Source organism: Aspergillus steynii (genome assembly GCF_002849105.1).
Source record: "Aspergillus steynii IBT 23096 chromosome Unknown P170scaffold_1, whole genome shotgun sequence".
In the NCBI taxonomy this organism is placed as follows: Eukaryota; Fungi; Ascomycota; class Eurotiomycetes; order Eurotiales; family Aspergillaceae; genus Aspergillus; species Aspergillus steynii.
The window spans coordinates 5,133,575-5,152,690 of record NW_020194398.1 but is presented as its reverse complement, the minus strand read 5'-3'; the positions used below and the strand labels follow the sequence as shown (position 1 = coordinate 5,152,690).

Sequence of the window (19,116 nt, the reverse complement as noted above, 5' to 3'; positions counted from 1 at the left end):
ATAAAATAGACAGACCTATTTCGGCGCCGTCGTGACATGATTCTCCGGCTTGTCCTGGGGACCATCCAGCCATTCAACCTCTGGACCACCGAGAGCTTGTCTCTCCAACTCAATACCCCATCTCACCTCACCGTTCTGATCCAAAAACCATCCTAGTTTCGTCCGGAGATTTTTAGTATCCTCTGCTGATGCTCGCCCAGCTTGAACCTCCCTGACCACTCGGATCAAATTCTCGCTGCCCGCAATGAGAACCAGGACGTCGCCCATGCAGTCGACGTTGCGCATCATGCGGCCGAGGAAGCGCCGTTGAAGCAGTGCGACCACGGCCGTGGTGAGGATCAACCAGCCGAGGATGCCGATGCTCAGCCCCACTGCGACGTCATTCATGCGCAGGAGCTCAACGCGGCGGGTTGCGCGTGCTGTTACGGTGCGGTTGGTGTGGGAGATTGGGTGGATGACATCCTGAGTCGCGGCGGGCTCGGAGCTGGGCATGAAGATGTCGTCGACGGCGGGAGCCAGGTCGTGCGGTAAGCTGGCGTTGATGGGCTGGTAGGCCCAACTGCCTGTTGTGAGGGAGATGTTGTTGCTTGCGAAGTGTTGGAAGAAGGTGGTGAAGGTTTGCGAGGCGTACTTGAGGAAGGTGTCCGGATCGATGAGCGCGGAGGGGTCTTTGCCAGCGAGCGAGTACATGGAGTAGGTCATAAAATCCATGTTGAGGCCATTGGTTTCGTCGCGGATTGTGTAAGTATTATCGTCTGTGTTTTCGGTCGTGAAGCCTATGACGCGGTTGCCTGCAAGGTTCAGGGTACTTGCAGCTGTGAGCATGGAAGACATGAAGAGGCGGCCGTAGCTAAAGGCAATGTCTGTTAGCAATCCAATCATGGTCCGGATATAGCATGAGGATGGGCAACGTCTTACCTTATGGTGGCGTTGAACACTAAGTACCCTAGGTCGTCTGGATCTCTGTGCGTTCCATTATGGACCAAGAAGTTATCCGAAAAGGCATCATCCATGGTCTCTGGTTCATCGAGAATGCTAAAAGTCTGGATATCCCCAGTGCTGGGGTTTACTGTGATCCTAGCATCTGCGCTCTCAACCAACGGCATGCAATTCATCACGACGGTGTTGGGCGGCTGGCTGAACACAAGGCGGTCCATAGGATCGGAGATTCCCTTGGTCAGAGTGACGGGTGTAGCGGTCCCAGTAAACCATTTGGCCGTAAAGTTATGCCCCCATGTTCGTGGCGTCCATGTATATGGGCTAAGATTCGGGGACCAGTAGCCAACCGCAACATTTGAGTCGGATGGACTACTGGTTGAATTGCCACAGCATATGATCTGAGAAGGATTGACGTAAATGGAAGTACAGTGCTCGCAATTAGTCCAGTTACGTCCTGGCTCTGGGGGAAATATCATGCCTGGAGAGTCCTGGTTTCCCCATGGTGCACCTAGTTCAAACCCCGAAACGCCCTCGGGGACAACGGTATCGTTTGGACCAGGGTTCCATAAAGAGAGCCAAGAAGAGAGGTTGCGAAGATCATTGGCACCGTAACTACTGCACTCAATACGACCTCGAATGGCGGGTGTGGTAAAGGATACATTGAATGGAGACGCGTGCGTTGCGCTCTGCTGATTCAAATTTCGTCCGAGGTCTGAGGATGAAGCGTTCTTGCCAACGCTCGATAAAGAGTCGGTGGCATTGCTCAAATCAAGGGGAACAAAGCTCCAGCCATCTTTGCTCCAGGCTGGTTGGGAGCCATTCAGAATGAGCTGGTTTGAGGCAGTGTACATCCAATGCGTGGATAGGTTTTGGAAAAGGTCTCCGACAATCCTCGCTGCATACTCATCAGGCTCATGATTGATTTCAGATTGTCTCGTCTCAAAGAGGAAAGGAATCCGACGAATTTCCAGCCCACGCTGAAGGGTAAGTGTTTGCGCGATATTGCCAGATTCCCGTTCAAACAATGCAGACATGGCTGTGGTAACTAAGGGGACTTATCAGTATATATAACGAAATGCAAAGGACATGAATCCTACAAATTGGCGTCAAGGTCGCCCCCAGTGTGACCAAGAATAATAACCAGTGTTGATTTCTAGCCGCTTTAGTGGCCGCCCACACCCAGTAGGACGACTGGTATGACAGGCTGACGCCCTGTGAAAATTTCGGCTGGCCATTTGACATTGCAAGGAAAGGTTGGAGGCGACGGAAGTTTTCGTCGATGGCGCTCCACCATAGGCCAATTCCAACTGCTATCAGGGTTGGGATGATTGAAAAGGGCGCTACCGCGGGAATGTTCTTATTGAAGATCGAGATGTTGGCCTGGTAGACGAAGAATTTCTGGTAGAGCTGAGAATCTTCAGCAAAGTAATACAACACGGCGATACCGACAATAACGGCAGCAAGCGAGATCACCAGGCCTAAAAGTGTCATGAGACGGAGCACTCCAGGAATCCAAGACGACGGCCGAGCAGAATCAGACTTTGATACTTCGGGGGATGTCCCATTAGGCTCGGAATTGTCGTCATGTATTTCGAAGAGTGCTTGGGGCTCCGTCTGGTAACGACGCCCTTGCAAGAGCTTCTCCATTTCCTTCTTTGGTGTCACACTGAGGCCACTGAAAGCTGATCTGATTTGACTATCATGGGTCACCAAACTGGCCACTTCAGATGTTGTGGCAGGGTCGGCTTTCAAATTCAACGGTCTTTGCCGCAGTCGTGAGCACCGCCAGACAACAAGCAAGAGACAGAACGAGAGAAAAAGTAGAACAGCCAACGTAATTGCGGTACCCTTCACAACAACAACTCGTTTCTCAAAAGCAGTGACTTGGCCACTGGCAGGCACACTCTGAGATGCGCCCTGATGAGTGGCAGAGGCTTGCAGTGCCTCGCCGAAAAAGCGTTGCTTGATTTCTCCGGCTCGCTGGATCAGGTTCGGGTCATGCAGGATGTCTGTCACATTGAACCCGTAGCTAGCCCCGAGAAGAATTGCGGGCCCACCCAGGATAGGCATGTCGTTCTGATAGAGCATCGAGATCATGTAGCTCGCCCAGTAAGAACTGAGGGCAAGTTCATTCAGTTGCGTGGTGTTCAGAAACCTTTCGGGAATCAGGGTCTTTCTTCGATTATACTCGCCTTCATCAAATGAGATGGAGGGCTCGTTACTAGACAGATCGACCGAGGCTGTTACATTGGCCATATAGTACTTCGTGGTGCAAAGATGGGCGCTGTAGGCCGCCTGCGGCTTTTTCCTCCAAGATTCGCTCAAAAGTAGAATCTCATGCCCTCGGCAGTCTCCTGTGTTGTTGACCTGGTACCAATTGGAGCCTGGGTCTACATATGGCAAATAGTTTGTGTAAATGAACGTCGATGCATTGGACCAGCTGCCGCCACCGATACTGAACATGTTGTCTCCTTGAACGTGAAGTCGATAAGTGCATCCAGCAGGAGAGGACCAGAGAAGAGTGATATCGGTTTTATTATCATATCCAGAAGTATGCTCCAGCGACATCTTGTCGCAAGTGAGATTACTTCTAAACACTGTCGTCTCAACCTGCCATGACTGAGAAGAAGTCGACGACAACGAGCCAATAGGAACGCTTGGCCAATCGGCCGGCCACACTGGAAGCATAGTATAGTTGTCTGTGATCCACGGGGACGTCGATACATTCTGGAGAGCATGACTGATTGTTCGAAAGCGAGTGGTACGATCCGTATCAAGAAATAAAGGCGAATTGAACCGCGGCGTCAGGCGAGCAAACTCTCTGTCGTGTGGTACGGCGACATCTTCAGAGGTCAGTAATGCTGATGACAGGGGTGAAATGACTAGAAATCCCAGAACGTTGACTAGCGCGGCACACACGAGAATCCAGCTTCGAACACGACCCCCGTTTTTCTTTTTTGAGAAGCCATCGCGAAGAGCATTCCACCAGACCTCGGGAGCTTGGAGAATACTTGGCGATGCCGCTGCACCTTCTGGTCGTGCTAGTCGAGCGTAAGGCTCTGTTCGCTTCACGTCGTCAAATAGCATGGCAGTAAACTGGATATAAATCACAGCCACTAGGGTCGGGCTGAATCTCCAGCCAAAAAGAACGGCGGAGGTCCCATGATCGTTCCCCAAGCCATAATTTGTCTCGGATCGCCAGAGCAAGAGGATGACGACTAGGCACAAAAGCAAGGCCAGAATACTCAGCGCACCCAGATAGAGATGCCCAAATGTACGAGGCAGCCAGCTTGCCAAGCGGTTCTGTTTCCGCTCTGTCGTCGAGCCAAGAAGATATGGATCTGAGTCTGATGGGTGCGCCGACGGAGGTCTCGCGTTTGCGGGGACACCGCCCTTGAGTTGCGCATCGTCTCTTCCCTCCGCTGATGGGTTGTTTTGGCGATCGTGGTCGATGTAATCGAATTCAGGAGAAGGGCTACGCGCCCTGCTCACGGCGTCATTGTTTCCCTCCCATGTCGAGGATTGGATTGAGGAGACATCTGATAACGAGGCTGTTGACAGATGATTTCTGCGAGAATCTAATGGCTGGTCGCTCAAGAAGGCGCTTCGCTCCGACGCTACCACCATGTTGAATCTAACCGATGGTTGACGTCAAGATACATCTATGAAGCAGTGGGAGGGCGAACTGCGTCGGACAGCCCACCAGTTTTAAAAGGATGTGAATGTGCGAGGCCCTTCGTCCATTTCTACCCGAAGCATTGCTACTAAAAGGGACGTGCATGGTCAAGGGGGCAGTGACCTTTGCAACACCATACCTTGCAGCAAGGCTAGGTGTGGAGTCAACCTTTGAAAGCTGCTCATCCAGCGCATTGGATAGACGTTTGCTCCACGGCACCTATGATTCGTTCATCACTGCGTTACAGAATAATTCGAAGGGACTCCGATGCAGGGGTGGGTAGAGCGATGGGCGGCTGTGCCCGGAAGACCGTTGATGCCGATTTAGTGTCTCGGCACAGCGTACAGCCTTGTGCTACACACCAGTAGCGATGGTCTTCACATTGATAGACATGACACTCAACTCCTTCAGGATTATCGCGTAAGCCTTGGACGGAAGGATATCACCACCAAAACCGCACGACCGAGAAGCTGAGACGGGTTTGCTCATGTTTCTGGGTGTCTATCAGAGACAGGTGACCCACATTAGGCGCCTAACCCGCGATATTCACTGGGCTTGATTTTGCTCCAAGCTTAGCATCTTGGGGGCTGAAGTCTGAAAGGCGGGTGGAAGCACCGTTTAGCGCTTTGGGTGGATTCCTTGTCAATGAGGATCGACCTTGATCATCTCTGGAGGTGTGGATGAAATCAACCAAAGGGCCAATATGAGGAATTCCTATATTGTTGAGCCAGGAGACAGAATCTGACAGGCTTGGACAGCGAGCAGAAGAGAAGAGGAAGATGAAAAGGAAGAGAAAAAGAAAAACAGACGAAGACGAGGGATGTATTGCCATACCTTCTGGTATCGAAAGAGAGTCGCTCATTGGCCCGATACTTCAATCTGACTCACATACGGTACAGCGGTGTATTGCTGCCAATGACTTCATCACGAACAACGCATGTAACCCTCGCCGTGTCTTTTCGGTGTAAGTCTGCAGGCTTAAACCCCCCCAGGAATCTCAACATTTGGTCATTTGCTAGACACTATCAGCCTCCGTTAGCTTCAAAGATGGCTAACTCAAGCACCCATCCCGAGTTCTACGGGATTGTGGACATGGGAAGGTCAGTTCTGTATCCCCCCACCATCTGATATGAGCCAATCTCTAACGCACGCACAGCAATGGAATCCGATTCTCCATTACCGATCTATCACCCGAGACCGCTCGGGTCATGCCGACGGTTTTCCAGGACCGCGCAGCCATCTCGCTGTATGATGCGCAATTCTCCGGCTCAGACGAGCGGGGTCCCATTCCTCAGGACACGATGAATCAAGTCGCAGATCGACTGGTCCAGTTCCAGACCACCTGTGAAGATTTCGGCGTTCCGACAGAGAACATCCATGTCCTGGCGACAGAAGCAACTCGCACGGCACCGAACTCGAAGGAGTTTATTGCCTTAATCAAGAAACGCACGGGGTGGGAGGTCCGCCTGCTGTTGAAAGAGGACGAAGGCAGGATCGGCGCCATGGGAATTGCAAGCAGTTTGAACTCTGTTGCAGGACTGGCCATGGATCTAGGAGGCGGCAGCACGCAGATTACGTGGGTGGTTGAGAAGGACGGAGTGGTCTCGACTAGTCCCAAGGGTTCCTTTAGCTTTCCTTACGGTGCGGCAGCGTTGACGAAGCGCCTGGAACAGGCCCAGAAAGAGGGCAAGAAGGCAGAAAAGGCGCTGAAGAAAGAAATGGTCGAGAATTTCCAGAATGCCTACGAGAGCCTGGAAGTGCCCCCATTCACAGATGATCCAGATGGACCAACTGATCTTTACCTTTGCGGCGGAGGGTTTCGAGGCTGGGGCTACGTTCTCATGGCCCAGTCCGAAGTCGACCCGTATCCACTGCCCATCATCAATGGTTTCAGGGCCAGCAGGGATGACTTCCATGATACGGCCTCCGTTCTAGAGGAGGTATCTGAAGATGACGATATCTTCGGCGTGTCCAAGCGCCGAGCGTCGCAGATCCCAGCAGTGGCTTTCCTGGTCAACGTGATTATGGATGCCTTGCCGCAGATCACACACATCCAGTTCTGCCAGGGAGGTGTGCGCGAGGGATTCCTGTTCGACACACTGCCGAAAGAAGTTCGCGCACAGGACCCCCTGGTGGTTGCAACTAAGCCGTATGCGCCTCCCTCCGCAGAGGCGATCAAGCATCTCCTTTCGTCAGCACTACCAACTTCGGCATCCTCTGTGGACTCTCTACACCTCCCTGCTGCTTTCTCCAGCAGTGTTCTAACAGCTCTCGCGAATCTTCTCTTTTTTCATTCCCGAGTCCCACGGGAATCGCGCGCGGCCGCTGCACTGCACAGTACGTCCACGGGCCTCCTGGCCTCGGTGAATACTGTTGCTCACGTTCAACGAGCACTGGTTGCGCTGGTTCTCTGCGAACGCTGGGGAGGAGACATAGCGCCCATTGATGAAATCTATCAAAACCAGTTGCTGGATTATGTTTCGAAGAAAGAGGCATGGTGGTGTCGGTATTTAGGGCGAGTAGCCACCCTGATCGGAGACGTCTACCCTGCGGGTCGTGTACCAACAACCAAGGGTAGAATTCAATTGGAAACAGAATGGGGCACCACTGTGAAGAAGAAAGAGGAACGGGACCTGCTGCATCTGCGAGTGAAATGCGACGTCGACGGTCCTTTGAGGGATGAAATTCTTCCCGAACGAGCGGAAAAGATTGAAAAGCTAGGGAAAAAGAAGCACTGGATCAAGGGATACGGCGTGAAGCTGGATGTTGATGTGATTTAGGCTGGTCTTTTGTGGAAGCAGCGAGAGCAATTCGCGATACTACCTATTAATCCACGATGCTTGTTCAAGAGTCAAGGCTCATCAGATCTGACGCCGATGGCGCAGCCACGTCAACTCGAGCTGGATCCATCTCAACTTGATGTAATAGTAATTGGGTAATAGCAATTAGTCTAGACTGCGAGGTGCTTCGTTGCATACCCCACCATCAACGTCATTGGACGGGCAGGACGGGGTGAACTCATCATTACACCCAGTCTGTTGGGATCCGTGCCGTTTGTGTCACCCCAAAGGCACTAGTCGATCGTGGACGAAGTCACAGGGAGAAAGCAGGAGGAGAGCAGGAGGAGAGTGGTCCGGCGAGAATTCAATCGAGTCACCACCGGCGACCGGAGGAAAGTCACTGGCGGGGAATTTCGGCTGAGATCCACCGTCGGTATAAAAGACCCCCTCTTACCCCGCCGTCTTTCTCTTCTTCCATCACCTTCATTATTCTCTCCTCGGCGCACCATTCTCGCTCATCTGAAGTGTTCATCGCTGTCAAACAAGTCCTCCTCTCCAGGATGATGACCCTCAGGTGGAATAGGCTGACCGTTCTTCAGGCACAACCACCCGCAATGTAATATTCACCTTGCGTGGACCTCCTCCGAGGGGTCTTGGAAAACGATGGAAGTCATGGAATTAGCCTTTGGCTGTAATTTCTGATCAAGGTATCTCAGGTAACTTCTGGGCGTGGGCCGGTGTTCGTTCCCACCCGTTGGTACGCTAATGTGGTCGTCCTGGATGGCATCTTTCGAGATCTCGTCCAGCACAATCACATCGTATCAACGGCGTGGGTTCGTTCTGAGATTATACGGTCAAAACTTGATCTGGACAATACCAGCGAAAGGATCATGCCTTCCCTTGTTTTCTGTTTGCCCCCGATTCATGGAATGGCTAACATGGAACAGCTTAAATCACAATGTCTCCTCCCGCTGCTATCTACGAGCCCACCGTGGCCCCTACTGGCCTCAAGGGCAAGGTCGTGGTGCCGGAGACGGTCCCTGCCACTGGAGCCTCTCAGACCAAGTTGCTGGACCATTTCGGCAACAAGTGGGATGAGTTCCAGTTCGCTCCCATCCGCGAGAGCCAGGTCTCTCGGGCCATGACCCGACGTTACTTTCAGGACTTGGACAAGTTCGCCGAAAGTGACGTGGTCATCGTCGGCGCTGGATCCTGCGGTCTGAGCACCGCGTACGTCCTGGCCAACGCCCGTCCCGACCTGAAGATTGCTATCATTGAAGCCTCCGTCTCTCCTGGTTAGTGGCTTGAGATATCTCGGCGTCACGCGTTCATGATGCTAACAGTTCACAAAAGGCGGTGGTGCCTGGCTCGGTGGCCAGCTTTTCTCTGCCATGGTGATGCGTCGCCCTGCTGAGGTTTTCCTGAACGAGCTGGGCGTGCCCTACGAGGAGGACCCCGCCAACCCCAACTACGTGGTGGTCAAGCACGCCTCGCTGTTCACCTCGACCTTGCTGTCCAAGGTCCTGTCCTTCCCCAACGTTAAGCTCTTCAACGCCACCAGCGTCGAGGACCTTGTCACTCGCCCCTCCACCAACGGCAACCCCAAGGAAACCCGCATCGCCGGTGTGGTCACCAACTGGACCCTGGTGACGCTTCACCACGACGACCACTCCTGCATGGACCCCAACACCATCAACGCGCCCGTCATCATCAGCACCACGGGCCATGACGGTCCCTTCGGTGCCTTCTGTGCCAAGCGTCTGGTGTCCATGTCCACCGTCGACAAGCTGGGCGGCATGCGCGGCCTGGACATGAACTCCGCCGAGGACGCCATCGTCAAGAACACCCGCGAGGTCGCCAAGGGCCTCATCATCGGCGGTATGGAACTGTCCGAGATCGACGGCTTCAACCGCATGGGCCCGACCTTCGGTGCCATGGTGCTCAGCGGCGTGAAGGCGGCCGAGGAGTGTCTGAAGGTGTTCGACGTGCGTCAGCGCGAGTGTGCCGAGTAAATCGGTGTTACGCTCGGGAGTATCAATTTATTTATGCTGGAGGGATCTCCCAGTCTCTCTTTTACGATAGGGAATGAATTAGGCACTGGGTTATGAATGAACCGTTTTGAACATTCGTTGAATATGCGATTCCACGTAGAAGGAGCCAGCCAGCCATCAACTAGTCATAGCCGTAGCCCACTAAAAAGGTGCAGTCAGACTAATCTGTCTACCTCGCATCTGCCCGCCCCCTTGCGGATCGCAAATCTACCCAACCTACCAGTGCCTCACCGACACACTCCTTACCTACACTGGTATGTAGACCCTCAATAGGATCCGAACTTCCAAGCCAGCCAAATAAAATGTCAGATTAAATATTGGTCCAAGGTCCCAGGATTATATGTCATGTCCGTGATCACAGAATCTTGTCTTATCTTGACACAGAAAACGCAGGTAAATACACCAAAAAGACAAGAAAAAGGTAAAAGTCTATAATATAAGAATCAAATCTCCAGAAAAAAGCAAAAGAAAAACGAGACGCAAAAAGCAGCGCACTTATGTATAACATCCAATCGGGTCCAATCCCATCAAAATACACCTCGATATAATATAGAAAATTACCAACAGAATCCGAGCAAGAGGTTGAGTTAGTGAGTAGTCTTTTTAACTGAGAACTGATATACATGAATAAAGTCGTCGGCGTCGGCATCGGCATCGGTATCGGCACAGCCTATTCCAAAGGATGAGAGGGAAGGTAAAGGGGGGTTTGTCGAGTCGAGCGTAGTTCGTCTAATACTGTTGCATGTTGTTCCAGTACTCGGTACCGTGCTGGACCTCGCCCGTGGGCTCGAGGGGCCATCTCATGATCATGCGGGTCCATTGCAGCAGGTGACTGGCCAGCTTGATGTGGCCGACATCTGTGGGGTGGTTCTTGGGGTTGATGTCGTTGTGCTGCAGGATACCGGCGGTGTCGAACCAGTGCACGAAGCCCTTCTCCTTGTAGTGGTCGTGGACGCGCTTGATCTCGGACTCGTAGACGGAGTTGGGGACGTATTCGGTTCCGGTCTTGGTCCAGACGCCCCATTGGGTCTGTTTTCAGTTGTCAGCATGACTGTGCACACACTTCGGTGCATTTTGTAGGTAGAGGACGAGATGTGGAGTGCTGGCTATAATCAAAGCAAGACGTACCATAACGACAACAACAGCCTTGGGCCAGATCGAGTGAACATCGTCGATGAGACGGATGTAGTCGTGGTAGAAATCGGGGCCCGAGATTTCGTTGGGCGAACGGTGATCGTTGCCACCCATCTGGATGATGACCAGATCGGCGGGTTGGTCGCCACGAACATCGAACTCCTCGGGGTCGTGGTCGTACATTTCACGGGCACGAGTACCGGGGTCAGAGGCGCGGTGCCACCACCAGGGCTGGATCGGGTTAGTTGGGATGGGATGCAGAGCGGGAGGAGGATGTATGTACCATGCCGTGAACGTTACCGCCGTAGCACTTCATGTCAGCGAGACAAGCTCCGGGATAGGCCTGTAACGTATTCGTCAGTATGGATAACCAAACCGAGGATAAAAATACGAACCGTGATGTCGAACTCAGCGTTACCGAGTCCAGCTCCGTAAAGCCAGGCCCACGAGGAAAGGGTCTCGTAGGTGCCATACTGTCCAGAGGCGAGACTACCGCCGATAATTTCAACTCGTCGCTTGAAGTTTTCAACCCTGTTGAGGTGCGCATCGCTGGCAACAGAGACACCGGCGATCTGAGCTGTACACAGACGGTCAGCAGGAGAATCAGGCAAAGAAGATCAGGTTGACTTATCCCCGGCCCCAGTTGGTCACTCGCAGCTCAAAGACCTTGGGGTCTCCGACGGGTTTCTCGCCCACGTCGGTCTCGGGCGATACGAACTGGTAGGTGGTGTCGGCGGTAACGTTCGAGAAGAGCCAGTCGAGGGAGCCGATGCTTTCCACAGTTTTAGCAACTCCGAGGTTGTCTGCTCGTGTTCGGTGAAACCTACCGATACGCCACCAAAACACCCTCCGTCGTGTGTTCACCGAAGCTCACGGCCAACTGTACCAGCGTTAGTCAACCCATGGATCCCCGGACCAGACGCTGCCAGCGGGAAAAACCTACTCGGTCGCCAGTAAATTCGGTTTTGAAGCCAGGGGCTCTGCTGGAGTTAGTGACCGTTGAGAACGCAAAGAATGTCGGAGGCCCGGAAGCAGAGATAACGGAGGAATGGGGGAGACACACGACCACCCTAGGAGACAGATAACGGTCAGCCAACGGTCCCGACAGATAGGCCGCGAGAGCCAGAACGAGCAGGAGAATGCAGACGAGGGGGACACAGCATTCCGGAGGAGTTACATACAACCGATGTGTTTGCTATCCCAGCGGCCCTTGTAGGCAATCTCCGGGGCACCGGCGTCGTAGTTTCGCCAGGAGTCGTCGAGCGAGACGTTCGGGGCCTGGCCGGGCCACGGGTTTAATCTTTCCTGGCCATTCTCGAGGATGTTGGCCGAGGCAAGCAGCGAGGAGGACACGAAGGACCAGAGCAGAGGAGCGAAGCGCATTGTCACCGAGAGCAAGATGGAGAACCGGACCACATGAGAGGAGGGACAAGGACAGGTGGAAATAAGAAACGGACCGGGAGATTTTAAAATCGCAAGGCGCTGGGCTGAAAGAAGTCGTGGCGGTCTCTGCCGGATCGTTGGCCTCAGGCTCCACCGGCGCGGCACCGGGGGGGCAGCGCTGGGATTTGGCGCCGCTGATTGGCGGGAATGCCAAGATGACGTGATCCTGCCGAGTCCCTGAGATGGGCTATTGATAGAGTACTACCCGCCTACGGTGTCTCTTGGTACCTTACATCTTACAGTAGGTGGGAAGATAGGTGTTCTGTTCTGTTCTTTCAGACCTGAGTATAGGTACTCCGCCAACATACCTCCGCCCCAGACCAACCGACACATACCGACAGACCGCTGGGAACGGTCGCCTCAGGCCGATCCGAACCCCCTTTTCGAGCCAGGGTCTTGGGGGCCACTCCCCGCCGTCCCCTGATTGGCTGCCGGCGCATCCACGCGGGGTCGAGGCATGCGTGCCAAGCCCGGAGGCAGGGGGGGCCGGCCAATCAGCGGGCGGCGCACCCCAACCGGGAAAAGGGGCGGAAGGCGAGAGAATCGGAGCCCTAAAAGGATAGGCGGAAGTAGGGCTGGCGGGGGATCAATCTGAGACGCCTGTCCTGAAACCAGATAACAGGGATCTGTTTTTCTTTTTACCCACTTCATTGTTAGTTGTTTTTTCATATCTATCACTCCCTACAGTACTATACTCTATGCACGGTGTATCCAGTCTTGGCTCCGGATTGCGTACGCTACAACAGGGAACATACCCTGCTAGGATGGACTACTCCAGTATGAAGAGTCGGTGATCCATCAGCAACGGGAGAATCAAGGCTATTTCGACCCCGAAGAAAGCTGTCATCTCAGAGGCAGTGCTTCTTGCTCAGCCAGCCAACGCTTTCTCGTCATCACATGTTCATTACCGGAGGCCCATACGCCTGCCACATAAATAGACTATAGTACATACATCGAAATGACACCTACGCCGCAGAATAGGTAGAATAATTACAGTCCGAAGATCCTCCCCCTGTCGAGACCCGATTTTCTGTCAAGTTTCCTGCTTCTTCTCGGGCTCGACCAGCCGCCGCGCGTTGCGGACCTCCCATTCAAACTCCTTCAGCGCCCGGATCTCGCTCGACATGAACAGTCCGCCAATCAGCCCGTCCAGAATGCCTGCTCCGAAGTTCAACGTGCTGACGACCACCAGGATAAACGCCACGTAGGGCAGGTGATCGCCGGTCCACCACACGCCGATGAAACACCCGATCGACACCACCACCGAGGCCACGAAGTGCGCCACCCGCCAGAACCGTTGCGACCGCTCGCGCTGCCCGTAGGTATGGATCATGTCGAGGATCCGGTCGTAGGTGTCCGGCGAGAGCGTCGTGTTCGGGGCGATGGGCGTATCATCCGATTTCTCCGCGCCAGTAGTAGGGCTGGACGCACGGGTGATGACGGCCTCGACGGCAAAGTGGTCACTCAGGGAGCAACGCAGCTGGGGGTGTCGCTCCATCATCGACATCTGGACGGACTCGACCGACCAGCGCGGAGCCGGGAACGCCGGTGCGTAGCCGCCATCGCCCACGAAGATATAATCCAGCCGTTTCCCGCGCGGATCGGGACTGTCCTTGTCGACCACCACGTCCTCGCCCTTCTCCAGCCGCTTGCGGTCGGCCTCGGTCCAGCGCCAGGTGTTGAACTTGCCGTCGCAGGTGGCGCCGTTCTCTCGGATATTGAACTCGGCCGTGGGGATGGGTTTGTTGCGTTTCTGCTCGACGGGGTCGATGGCGGCGCCGACGGACGAGTCCGGATGCAGAACCTGCCATGCATCCCGGACGGGGCTGTGCGCGCAGATGAGCTGATGGGCGAACGAGGAGGGCAGCATATTGAAATCGCCCAGGCCGATCACCAAGTGACCGCGCTCGGCAGCGCCGCGCATCAGCTTGGCGATCTCCCAGGCCTGCGCGGTGCGGTGGCAGATGTACGAGTCGTTGGGTTCGCGCTCGTAGGGGGCGTGGAGGTGCGTGCAGAACACCTCGGCGACGTCTTCCACGCCCGGACCAAAGCGAACGCGCGCACAGGCAACGCCCTTCCCGACGTACCAGTCGCCGCGGAAGAAGGCCGTGGGTCGGCCGTTCAACGGGTATCCGAACATGCCGCTCTCCTCAATGGGCCATCGCGACAGGATGGCCAGGCCGGCACCCCAGATGCCACCGAAGTAGAATTTGCCGTAGGGAAGCAGGTGACGGGTCTGCTCGCGGATGCTCTCGTAGTCCTGCTGCGTCCAGCATTCCTGAAGTCCTACGATCTGAGGAGGAGGGTCCGCCAGGGCCAGCTGGCGGCCGATTTCCGAGAGACGCTCATGACGATATTTGGCGAGATACTTCAGCCCCCAGCAATTAAGGGTGAGGATGCGGATATGGGAGGGAGGGTCGGTGGGCGTGCCGGACGACATGATGGCCAGAGAGTAACGAAAAGGATCGAATGCAAGAATCAGGACATGATGTGGAGGAGGGAGATGAAGACGGAGAGACGCAAAAGAAGAAAGCGTCGCGATGGATGAAATCATGGCCGCTCACCGCCCGGGATATGCGCGTGCTGATTGGCTGCGGGGATGGCAGAATGCCCTCCACTCCTTGATTCTTTTGCGCTTCTTCCGGCTTTCTTTCTTCTGCTGAGCCCTCGTTTCCCACCCACGATCCTTCTTCATGGACGGATGCAACCACCGATCGAAGCGCCGTCGTTTGGATCCATCTCCGGTGCGGCCAAATGGTTTCATCCAGTCGCCGACCGAGTCCTCGTCCGACGAGTTGGCTGCGGGCTCCGAACACGAGGCCGAGCGCCGTCGCGCCAGTTGGTCTATCCAGAAAGCCGTGCCTCCCAAGCGTCCCTACCGGCGGTCGCGCAGCTACAGCGGCTCCGAAAGCCCGGACGAACTGACCATGGATGCCGAAGACTACTGGCGCTCGCGTGGTCGCGGTCGCAAGTCTCCCTCGGAGGTAAGTGCGGAGCCGTCGTCGGAGCAATACCACGACGAGGACGAGGACGCGGAGGAAGAAGGGGAAGAGCCGGCGGAAGCGGAGGACGAGGACGCCGGAGCAGAAGGGGATGCAGAGGACGTGGAAATCGAGGACGTGGAGGAAATCCCGGCCGATGTCGAAGAGCCTGATGCCGCTGCGGACGCCGATGCCGCGCCCGAGCAGCCATATTCAGATCGATCTCCCACGCCAGTCCCTCCACCTCCGCCGCCGCCGCCGCCCAAGCCGGACAAGTTGAATTACCAGCAGAAGTTCTTGCTCCGGGGCCACCTCCGGGGGGTCGCAGCAGTGAGATTTTCTCCGGATGCTTCTATGATTGCCAGCGGGGGTGAGTGATATGTGACTTACTGGGCGCGGATGTCGCAGACACTGACGAGATTTGCTTAGGTGCCGACGGAGCGGTCAAGGTCTGGGATACACAGAGCGGCCGACTAATCCACACGTTCGAAGGCCATCTTGCGGGAATTTCGACGATCTCGTGGGGTCCTGACGGCGCGACCATCGCATCGGGGTCGGACGATAAGACCATTCGCCTGTGGAATGTGTTAACGGTAAGCCTTCGCTACTCTCTGTCCCCGTCTATCCTCCGGCCCGGTCGACTCTGGCTAAGCTACGATCCTGCAGGGCAAAGCGCATCCGATCCCCTTCGTCGGCCATCACAACTACGTATACCAAATCGCGTTCTCCCCCAAGGGCAACATGCTGGTCAGCGGCTCCTACGACGAGGCGGTATTTCTCTGGGACGTACGGTCGGCCAGCGTGATGCGCTCGCTGCCGGCGCACTCGGACCCGGTGGGCGGCATCGACGTGGTGTGGGACGGGACGCTGGTGGCCTCGTGCGCCACGGACGGGCTGATTCGCATCTGGGACACGGCGACGGGTCAGTGTCTGCGGACGCTGGTGCACGAGGACAACCCGCCGGTGACGTCGGTCAAGTTCTCGCCCAACGGCAAGTACGTGCTGGCGTGGACGCTGGACGACTGCGTGCGGCTGTGGAACTACGTGGACGGACGATGCATCAAGACCTACCAGGGGCACCACAATCGGAAATACAGTCTGTCGGGGGGCTTCGGGGTGTACGGGGCGCCGGGCGCACCGCCCGAGGCGTTCGCGGTCAGCGGCAGCGAAGACGGCGCGGTACTCTGCTGGGACGTCGTCAACAAGAAGATCCTGCAGCGCATCGAGGGACACGCCGGAGTGGTGCTGGGCGTGGATACGGCATCGCTCGGAGAGCACCGATTGATGGTCAGCTGCGGCATCGATGGCCTGGTGCGGGTGTATGAAGAGCGCGAAGAGAACGAAGACAAAGAAGTCCACGGCCAGGACGGGGACCAGGACCAGGACCAGGGCCAAAACAAAGAAGAAAACGGCGACGACGCACCGACAGCGCCAGAAGAGCCCCAGACCAACCCGCCGCCTGACGCGCAACCCAACGGCGTCACTCCGACCGGCCCTTCGGACGCAGAACCCCAGGATACAGAGATGGGCGAGTCCGACACACCTGGTACTGGCGGGTGAACTTGTCGGCGCAGTCCTTCTTTCTTTTCACCTTGATCATCTTGCATTGGACCTTGCATTGAGCAAACTCCCCTGGGTATTCTATAGCTCACGGGGATTGTGAGCACCGGCGTTGGAGGGCAAAACATCGACCTAATCATTTTACACTATTACTATTACCATCATGTACGAGTACGAATCTCAAACGGAGGCATAGAGGCGTTCTGATTCCCACAGAGAACAATCCACAGCAAGTAGAACACATAAGATAAAAGACACAGACCCAAAACCCTGCCCAATTCCACAGTATGCTGTTTCACATCTTTCAGACTCGCCAAAAAAAAAAAATCCCAACCTCCCCACCTGCAACATGAAACATGCCCCATTTCCAAAAACCAGCCGACAGACTAGACATTGTGAACAAACAAAAATGTGTCACCGATTCAATCGCCATCCGTGGATCGCCTCGTCGCGGGTCCCGTTGCATCCAATGCTGATGCACCTGTGGTCGACGACCCATGGAACCCGCACTGATAGTCAGGAGTATGGAGAGGGGTTTCTGACTGCAAATCGGACTTGTTGGCCGGTTGATTGTAATGTCAGTGTCAGAGCGGCAGGCAGTGATGGGGTTCTAGGCTGGTTCTAGTTTCTTGGGGTCCGTGGATTGTATGCGTGGTTTTATCTCGCTCTTTGTTAAGTATATCCACTCTCGCACAATGAGATAATGGAAATGGAATTAGACAATGGAAATGAAGGGTTGAATGGAATGTTCTGATATATTGAAAGATATCGAATAAAATATACTAGAGAAAAATAAAATAACCACAGCTCTGGGTATAACCACGACCCACAACGCAAAGTCAACAAGTCGACTCGCCCACTCTCGCAACGCAAGGTATATGTAAATAGAAATAAATCAGAACAGGAAAACAGCAGTAGATCTGACAATCTACTCAATGTAGGCCTGTCCACTGATGCTCAACCCGCTGTCGCTCAGCAGGAACCCGTCCTTGCACATGAAGTAGGCATAGCGGCCAACCGACTCGTTCTCGTCCAGCTTGGGGATCACGTCCTTCAGGAACTGGACGCTGACATCGGACGCGCCGCCGGCGTTCATGTCCTGGTTGAGCGCAAACTCGGTGACCCAGGTGCTCTCGAGATTGAATTCGTTGGCCAGGTCAACGGCATCGTCGACATACTTGAGGAAGTCCTCGGACGACTCGCCGTACCAGTGCACGGCCAGCACGCTGATGCCGCAATCCTGGCACTGGTTAAGGAAGTCGCGCATCCAGGTCAGTCCCAGGCCTTCGCCGACGCCGTTGGTGACGGCGGGCGTGACCAGCTTGGCCTGTCCGCTGAATTTGGTGATGTAGTCGCGGTAGTATCCAGCGGCTTCGCCCGCCCCCATGTTGGCCTGCTCCGGCATGTCGGGCTCGTTGAAGCCCATGATGTAGGACGCCGACGAGGCGGAGGCCAGCAGCGTCTCGATGGCCACGAACCATTCGCCGAACATCTTGCTGCCCCAGAGCATGGGCACGAACTCGACACCCTCCGGCAGGTCGCCGTTCGAGTACATGTTCCAGTCGTAGGCCCAGCCGACGGTGCCGCTGCTGCTGAGGGAGCCGACGGTGGCGGCATCGTTGTAGGCGGCGCCACGCTTGGAGGTGTTCTCGCGGGGGAGGAGAGATTTAGGGCTGGTGCGCTTCAGGTGGATGGTCTGTTCGTGGACATGGCCGTGGGGGATGGCCACCGTCGAGGTGGCCAGGAGACCGGCGGTCAAGAGCTGGGTGAAGGAGACCATTTTGCTTTTTGGTTCAAAGGGTCACTCGATCTACCTGGGAGAATAGGATCGTCTAGGAGCGATGGTCTGTAGGTATATCTCAAAGAAAGTGGTCACTATCACGAAGGAAGGATAGTGTAGGATCAGAAGATCAAAGGAATGACGTTGACTGCGCACGGCACAGTCAATTAGCAGCAACAGGAAAAATGAAGGACTGATTGGGCAAGAACCAAATGCAAAATGCAACTGGAAGGGAGGCGAAGGGGATTCCCTTGGGTTCTTTAAGTATATCCCAGGCGGACTCCCTTGGGTCGGGCCAGTTTAGGGCTTGTTCTGGCCGGCATTGGCTGTTGGTCTAGCGTCGCTTGGAGGGGGAACTAGTTGGCGATTTTTGGGTTCCTGGCGTGTTTCATTTCTTGTCTTTGCTTTTTTATTTTTATTTTTTATTTTCTCTCGTGCATTTTATTTGTCCTCGGGCAGGAGACTAGTCAGACCAGAGACAACGACAGCCGAGAGGAAACAAACCTGCAGAAGGCGACGGACCCATGGATCGTGTGGGATGCCGATCCATGGGCTTTGTGGAAGGGGGCCAGAATCCCATTCGTGCTGGACAGTTCTCCTCTCGGTCCATCTCCCATGATTCAGTGGGCTTCATGCTGTCGGCGTCGACGCATCCGTGGTTCTGTTAGGGTTCTGCAGGTACTTCGGGATACATCCTTCTGCGCGTGATTGGTCTGCGGCGGGCAAGTAGATCCAGGTACACCTCTGTACCGGAAGAGTTGACACCTCCGAT

The 19,116-nt window shown here is 55.0% G+C and overlaps 7 protein-coding genes across 7 annotated transcripts; 3 read left to right on the top strand and 4 right to left on the bottom strand.

Annotated features, from left to right (window-relative positions):
• Positions 1-9: 9 nt before the first annotated feature.
• P170DRAFT_39733 (DUF3433 domain-containing protein) lies at positions 10-4,856 on the bottom strand. The gene is made up of 3 exons (XM_024846167.1): positions 2,037-4,856; positions 919-1,984; positions 10-850 (listed from the first exon to the last, which is right to left on the bottom strand). Exons 1-3 carry the CDS (start codon positions 4,564-4,566, stop codon positions 16-18), a joined length of 4,431 nt encoding a protein of 1,476 aa, XP_024710697.1. The 5' UTR covers positions 4,567-4,856; the 3' UTR covers positions 10-15.
• Positions 4,857-5,662: 806 nt separating this feature from the next.
• P170DRAFT_344774 (retrograde regulation protein 2) lies at positions 5,663-7,395 on the top strand (the record flags this gene model as incomplete). Its single annotated transcript, XM_024843481.1, has 2 exons — positions 5,663-5,715; positions 5,772-7,395. 2 exons carry the CDS (start codon positions 5,663-5,665, stop codon positions 7,393-7,395), a joined length of 1,677 nt encoding a protein of 558 aa, XP_024710696.1.
• A 947-nt stretch (positions 7,396-8,342) lies between these two features.
• Positions 8,343-9,490, top strand: thiA (thiamine thiazole synthase). Its single transcript, XM_024848373.1, has 2 exons — positions 8,343-8,690; positions 8,749-9,490. The coding sequence occupies exons 1-2, from the start codon at positions 8,354-8,356 to the stop codon at positions 9,405-9,407; spliced, it is 996 nt and encodes a 331-aa protein (XP_024710695.1). The 5' UTR covers positions 8,343-8,353; the 3' UTR covers positions 9,408-9,490.
• Positions 9,491-9,736: 246 nt separating this feature from the next.
• Positions 9,737-12,146, bottom strand: P170DRAFT_432933 (SGNH/GDSL hydrolase family protein). Its single transcript, XM_024848372.1, has 9 exons — positions 11,762-12,146; positions 11,644-11,650; positions 11,524-11,560; positions 11,408-11,460; positions 11,212-11,352; positions 10,976-11,159; positions 10,864-10,923; positions 10,575-10,811; positions 9,737-10,475 (listed from the first exon to the last, which is right to left on the bottom strand). Exons 1-9 carry the CDS (start codon positions 11,961-11,963, stop codon positions 10,176-10,178), a joined length of 1,221 nt encoding a protein of 406 aa, XP_024710694.1. The 5' UTR covers positions 11,964-12,146; the 3' UTR covers positions 9,737-10,175.
• Positions 12,147-12,885: 739 nt separating this feature from the next.
• P170DRAFT_432932 (inositol phosphosphingolipid phospholipase) lies at positions 12,886-14,517 on the bottom strand. The gene has a single exon (XM_024848371.1). It carries the CDS (start codon positions 14,461-14,463, stop codon positions 13,057-13,059), a length of 1,407 nt encoding a protein of 468 aa, XP_024710693.1. The 5' UTR covers positions 14,464-14,517; the 3' UTR covers positions 12,886-13,056.
• A 172-nt stretch (positions 14,518-14,689) lies between these two features.
• P170DRAFT_432931 (WD40 repeat domain-containing protein) lies at positions 14,690-16,775 on the top strand. The gene is made up of 3 exons (XM_024848370.1): positions 14,690-15,374; positions 15,434-15,597; positions 15,671-16,775. Exons 1-3 carry the CDS (start codon positions 14,717-14,719, stop codon positions 16,562-16,564), a joined length of 1,716 nt encoding a protein of 571 aa, XP_024710692.1. The 5' UTR covers positions 14,690-14,716; the 3' UTR covers positions 16,565-16,775.
• Positions 16,776-17,492: 717 nt separating this feature from the next.
• P170DRAFT_470807 (glycoside hydrolase family 128 protein) lies at positions 17,493-18,344 on the bottom strand (the record flags this gene model as incomplete). Its single annotated transcript, XM_024852788.1, has 1 exon — positions 17,493-18,344. One exon carries the CDS (start codon positions 18,342-18,344, stop codon positions 17,493-17,495), a length of 852 nt encoding a protein of 283 aa, XP_024710691.1.
• Positions 18,345-19,116: the final 772 nt, after the last annotated feature.

What these genes read in the sequence shown, in the direction of transcription:
- P170DRAFT_39733 (XM_024846167.1), bottom strand. Translation starts at nt 4,566, where the DNA reads ATGGTGGTAGCGTCGGAGCGAAGCGCCTTCTTGAGCGACCAGCCATTA. An exon ending in GGCGACCTTGACGCCAATTT is followed by an intron (nt 1,985 to 2,036) that starts GTAGGATTCATG and finishes AAGTCCCCTTAG; the next exon opens with TTACCACAGCCATGTCTGCA. An exon ending in GTGTTCAACGCCACCATAAG is followed by an intron (nt 851 to 918) that starts GTAAGACGTTGC and finishes CATTGCCTTTAG; the next exon opens with CTACGGCCGCCTCTTCATGT.
- thiA (XM_024848373.1), top strand. Translation starts at nt 8,354, where the DNA reads ATGTCTCCTCCCGCTGCTATCTACGAGCCCACCGTGGCCCCTACTGGC. An exon ending in TGAAGCCTCCGTCTCTCCTG is followed by an intron (nt 8,691 to 8,748) that starts GTTAGTGGCTTG and finishes AGTTCACAAAAG; the next exon opens with GCGGTGGTGCCTGGCTCGGT.
- P170DRAFT_432933 (XM_024848372.1), bottom strand. Translation starts at nt 11,963, where the DNA reads ATGCGCTTCGCTCCTCTGCTCTGGTCCTTCGTGTCCTCCTCGCTGCTT. An exon ending in GGTGTTTTGGTGGCGTATCG is followed by an intron (nt 11,353 to 11,407) that starts GTAGGTTTCACC and finishes AACTGTGGAAAG; the next exon opens with CATCGGCTCCCTCGACTGGC. An exon ending in ACGCTGAGTTCGACATCACG is followed by an intron (nt 10,924 to 10,975) that starts GTTCGTATTTTT and finishes AATACGTTACAG; the next exon opens with GCCTATCCCGGAGCTTGTCT.
- P170DRAFT_432932 (XM_024848371.1), bottom strand. Translation starts at nt 14,463, where the DNA reads ATGTCGTCCGGCACGCCCACCGACCCTCCCTCCCATATCCGCATCCTC.
- P170DRAFT_432931 (XM_024848370.1), top strand. Translation starts at nt 14,717, where the DNA reads ATGGACGGATGCAACCACCGATCGAAGCGCCGTCGTTTGGATCCATCT. An exon ending in TTCTATGATTGCCAGCGGGG is followed by an intron (nt 15,375 to 15,433) that starts GTGAGTGATATG and finishes AGATTTGCTTAG; the next exon opens with GTGCCGACGGAGCGGTCAAG. An exon ending in GCCTGTGGAATGTGTTAACG is followed by an intron (nt 15,598 to 15,670) that starts GTAAGCCTTCGC and finishes ACGATCCTGCAG; the next exon opens with GGCAAAGCGCATCCGATCCC.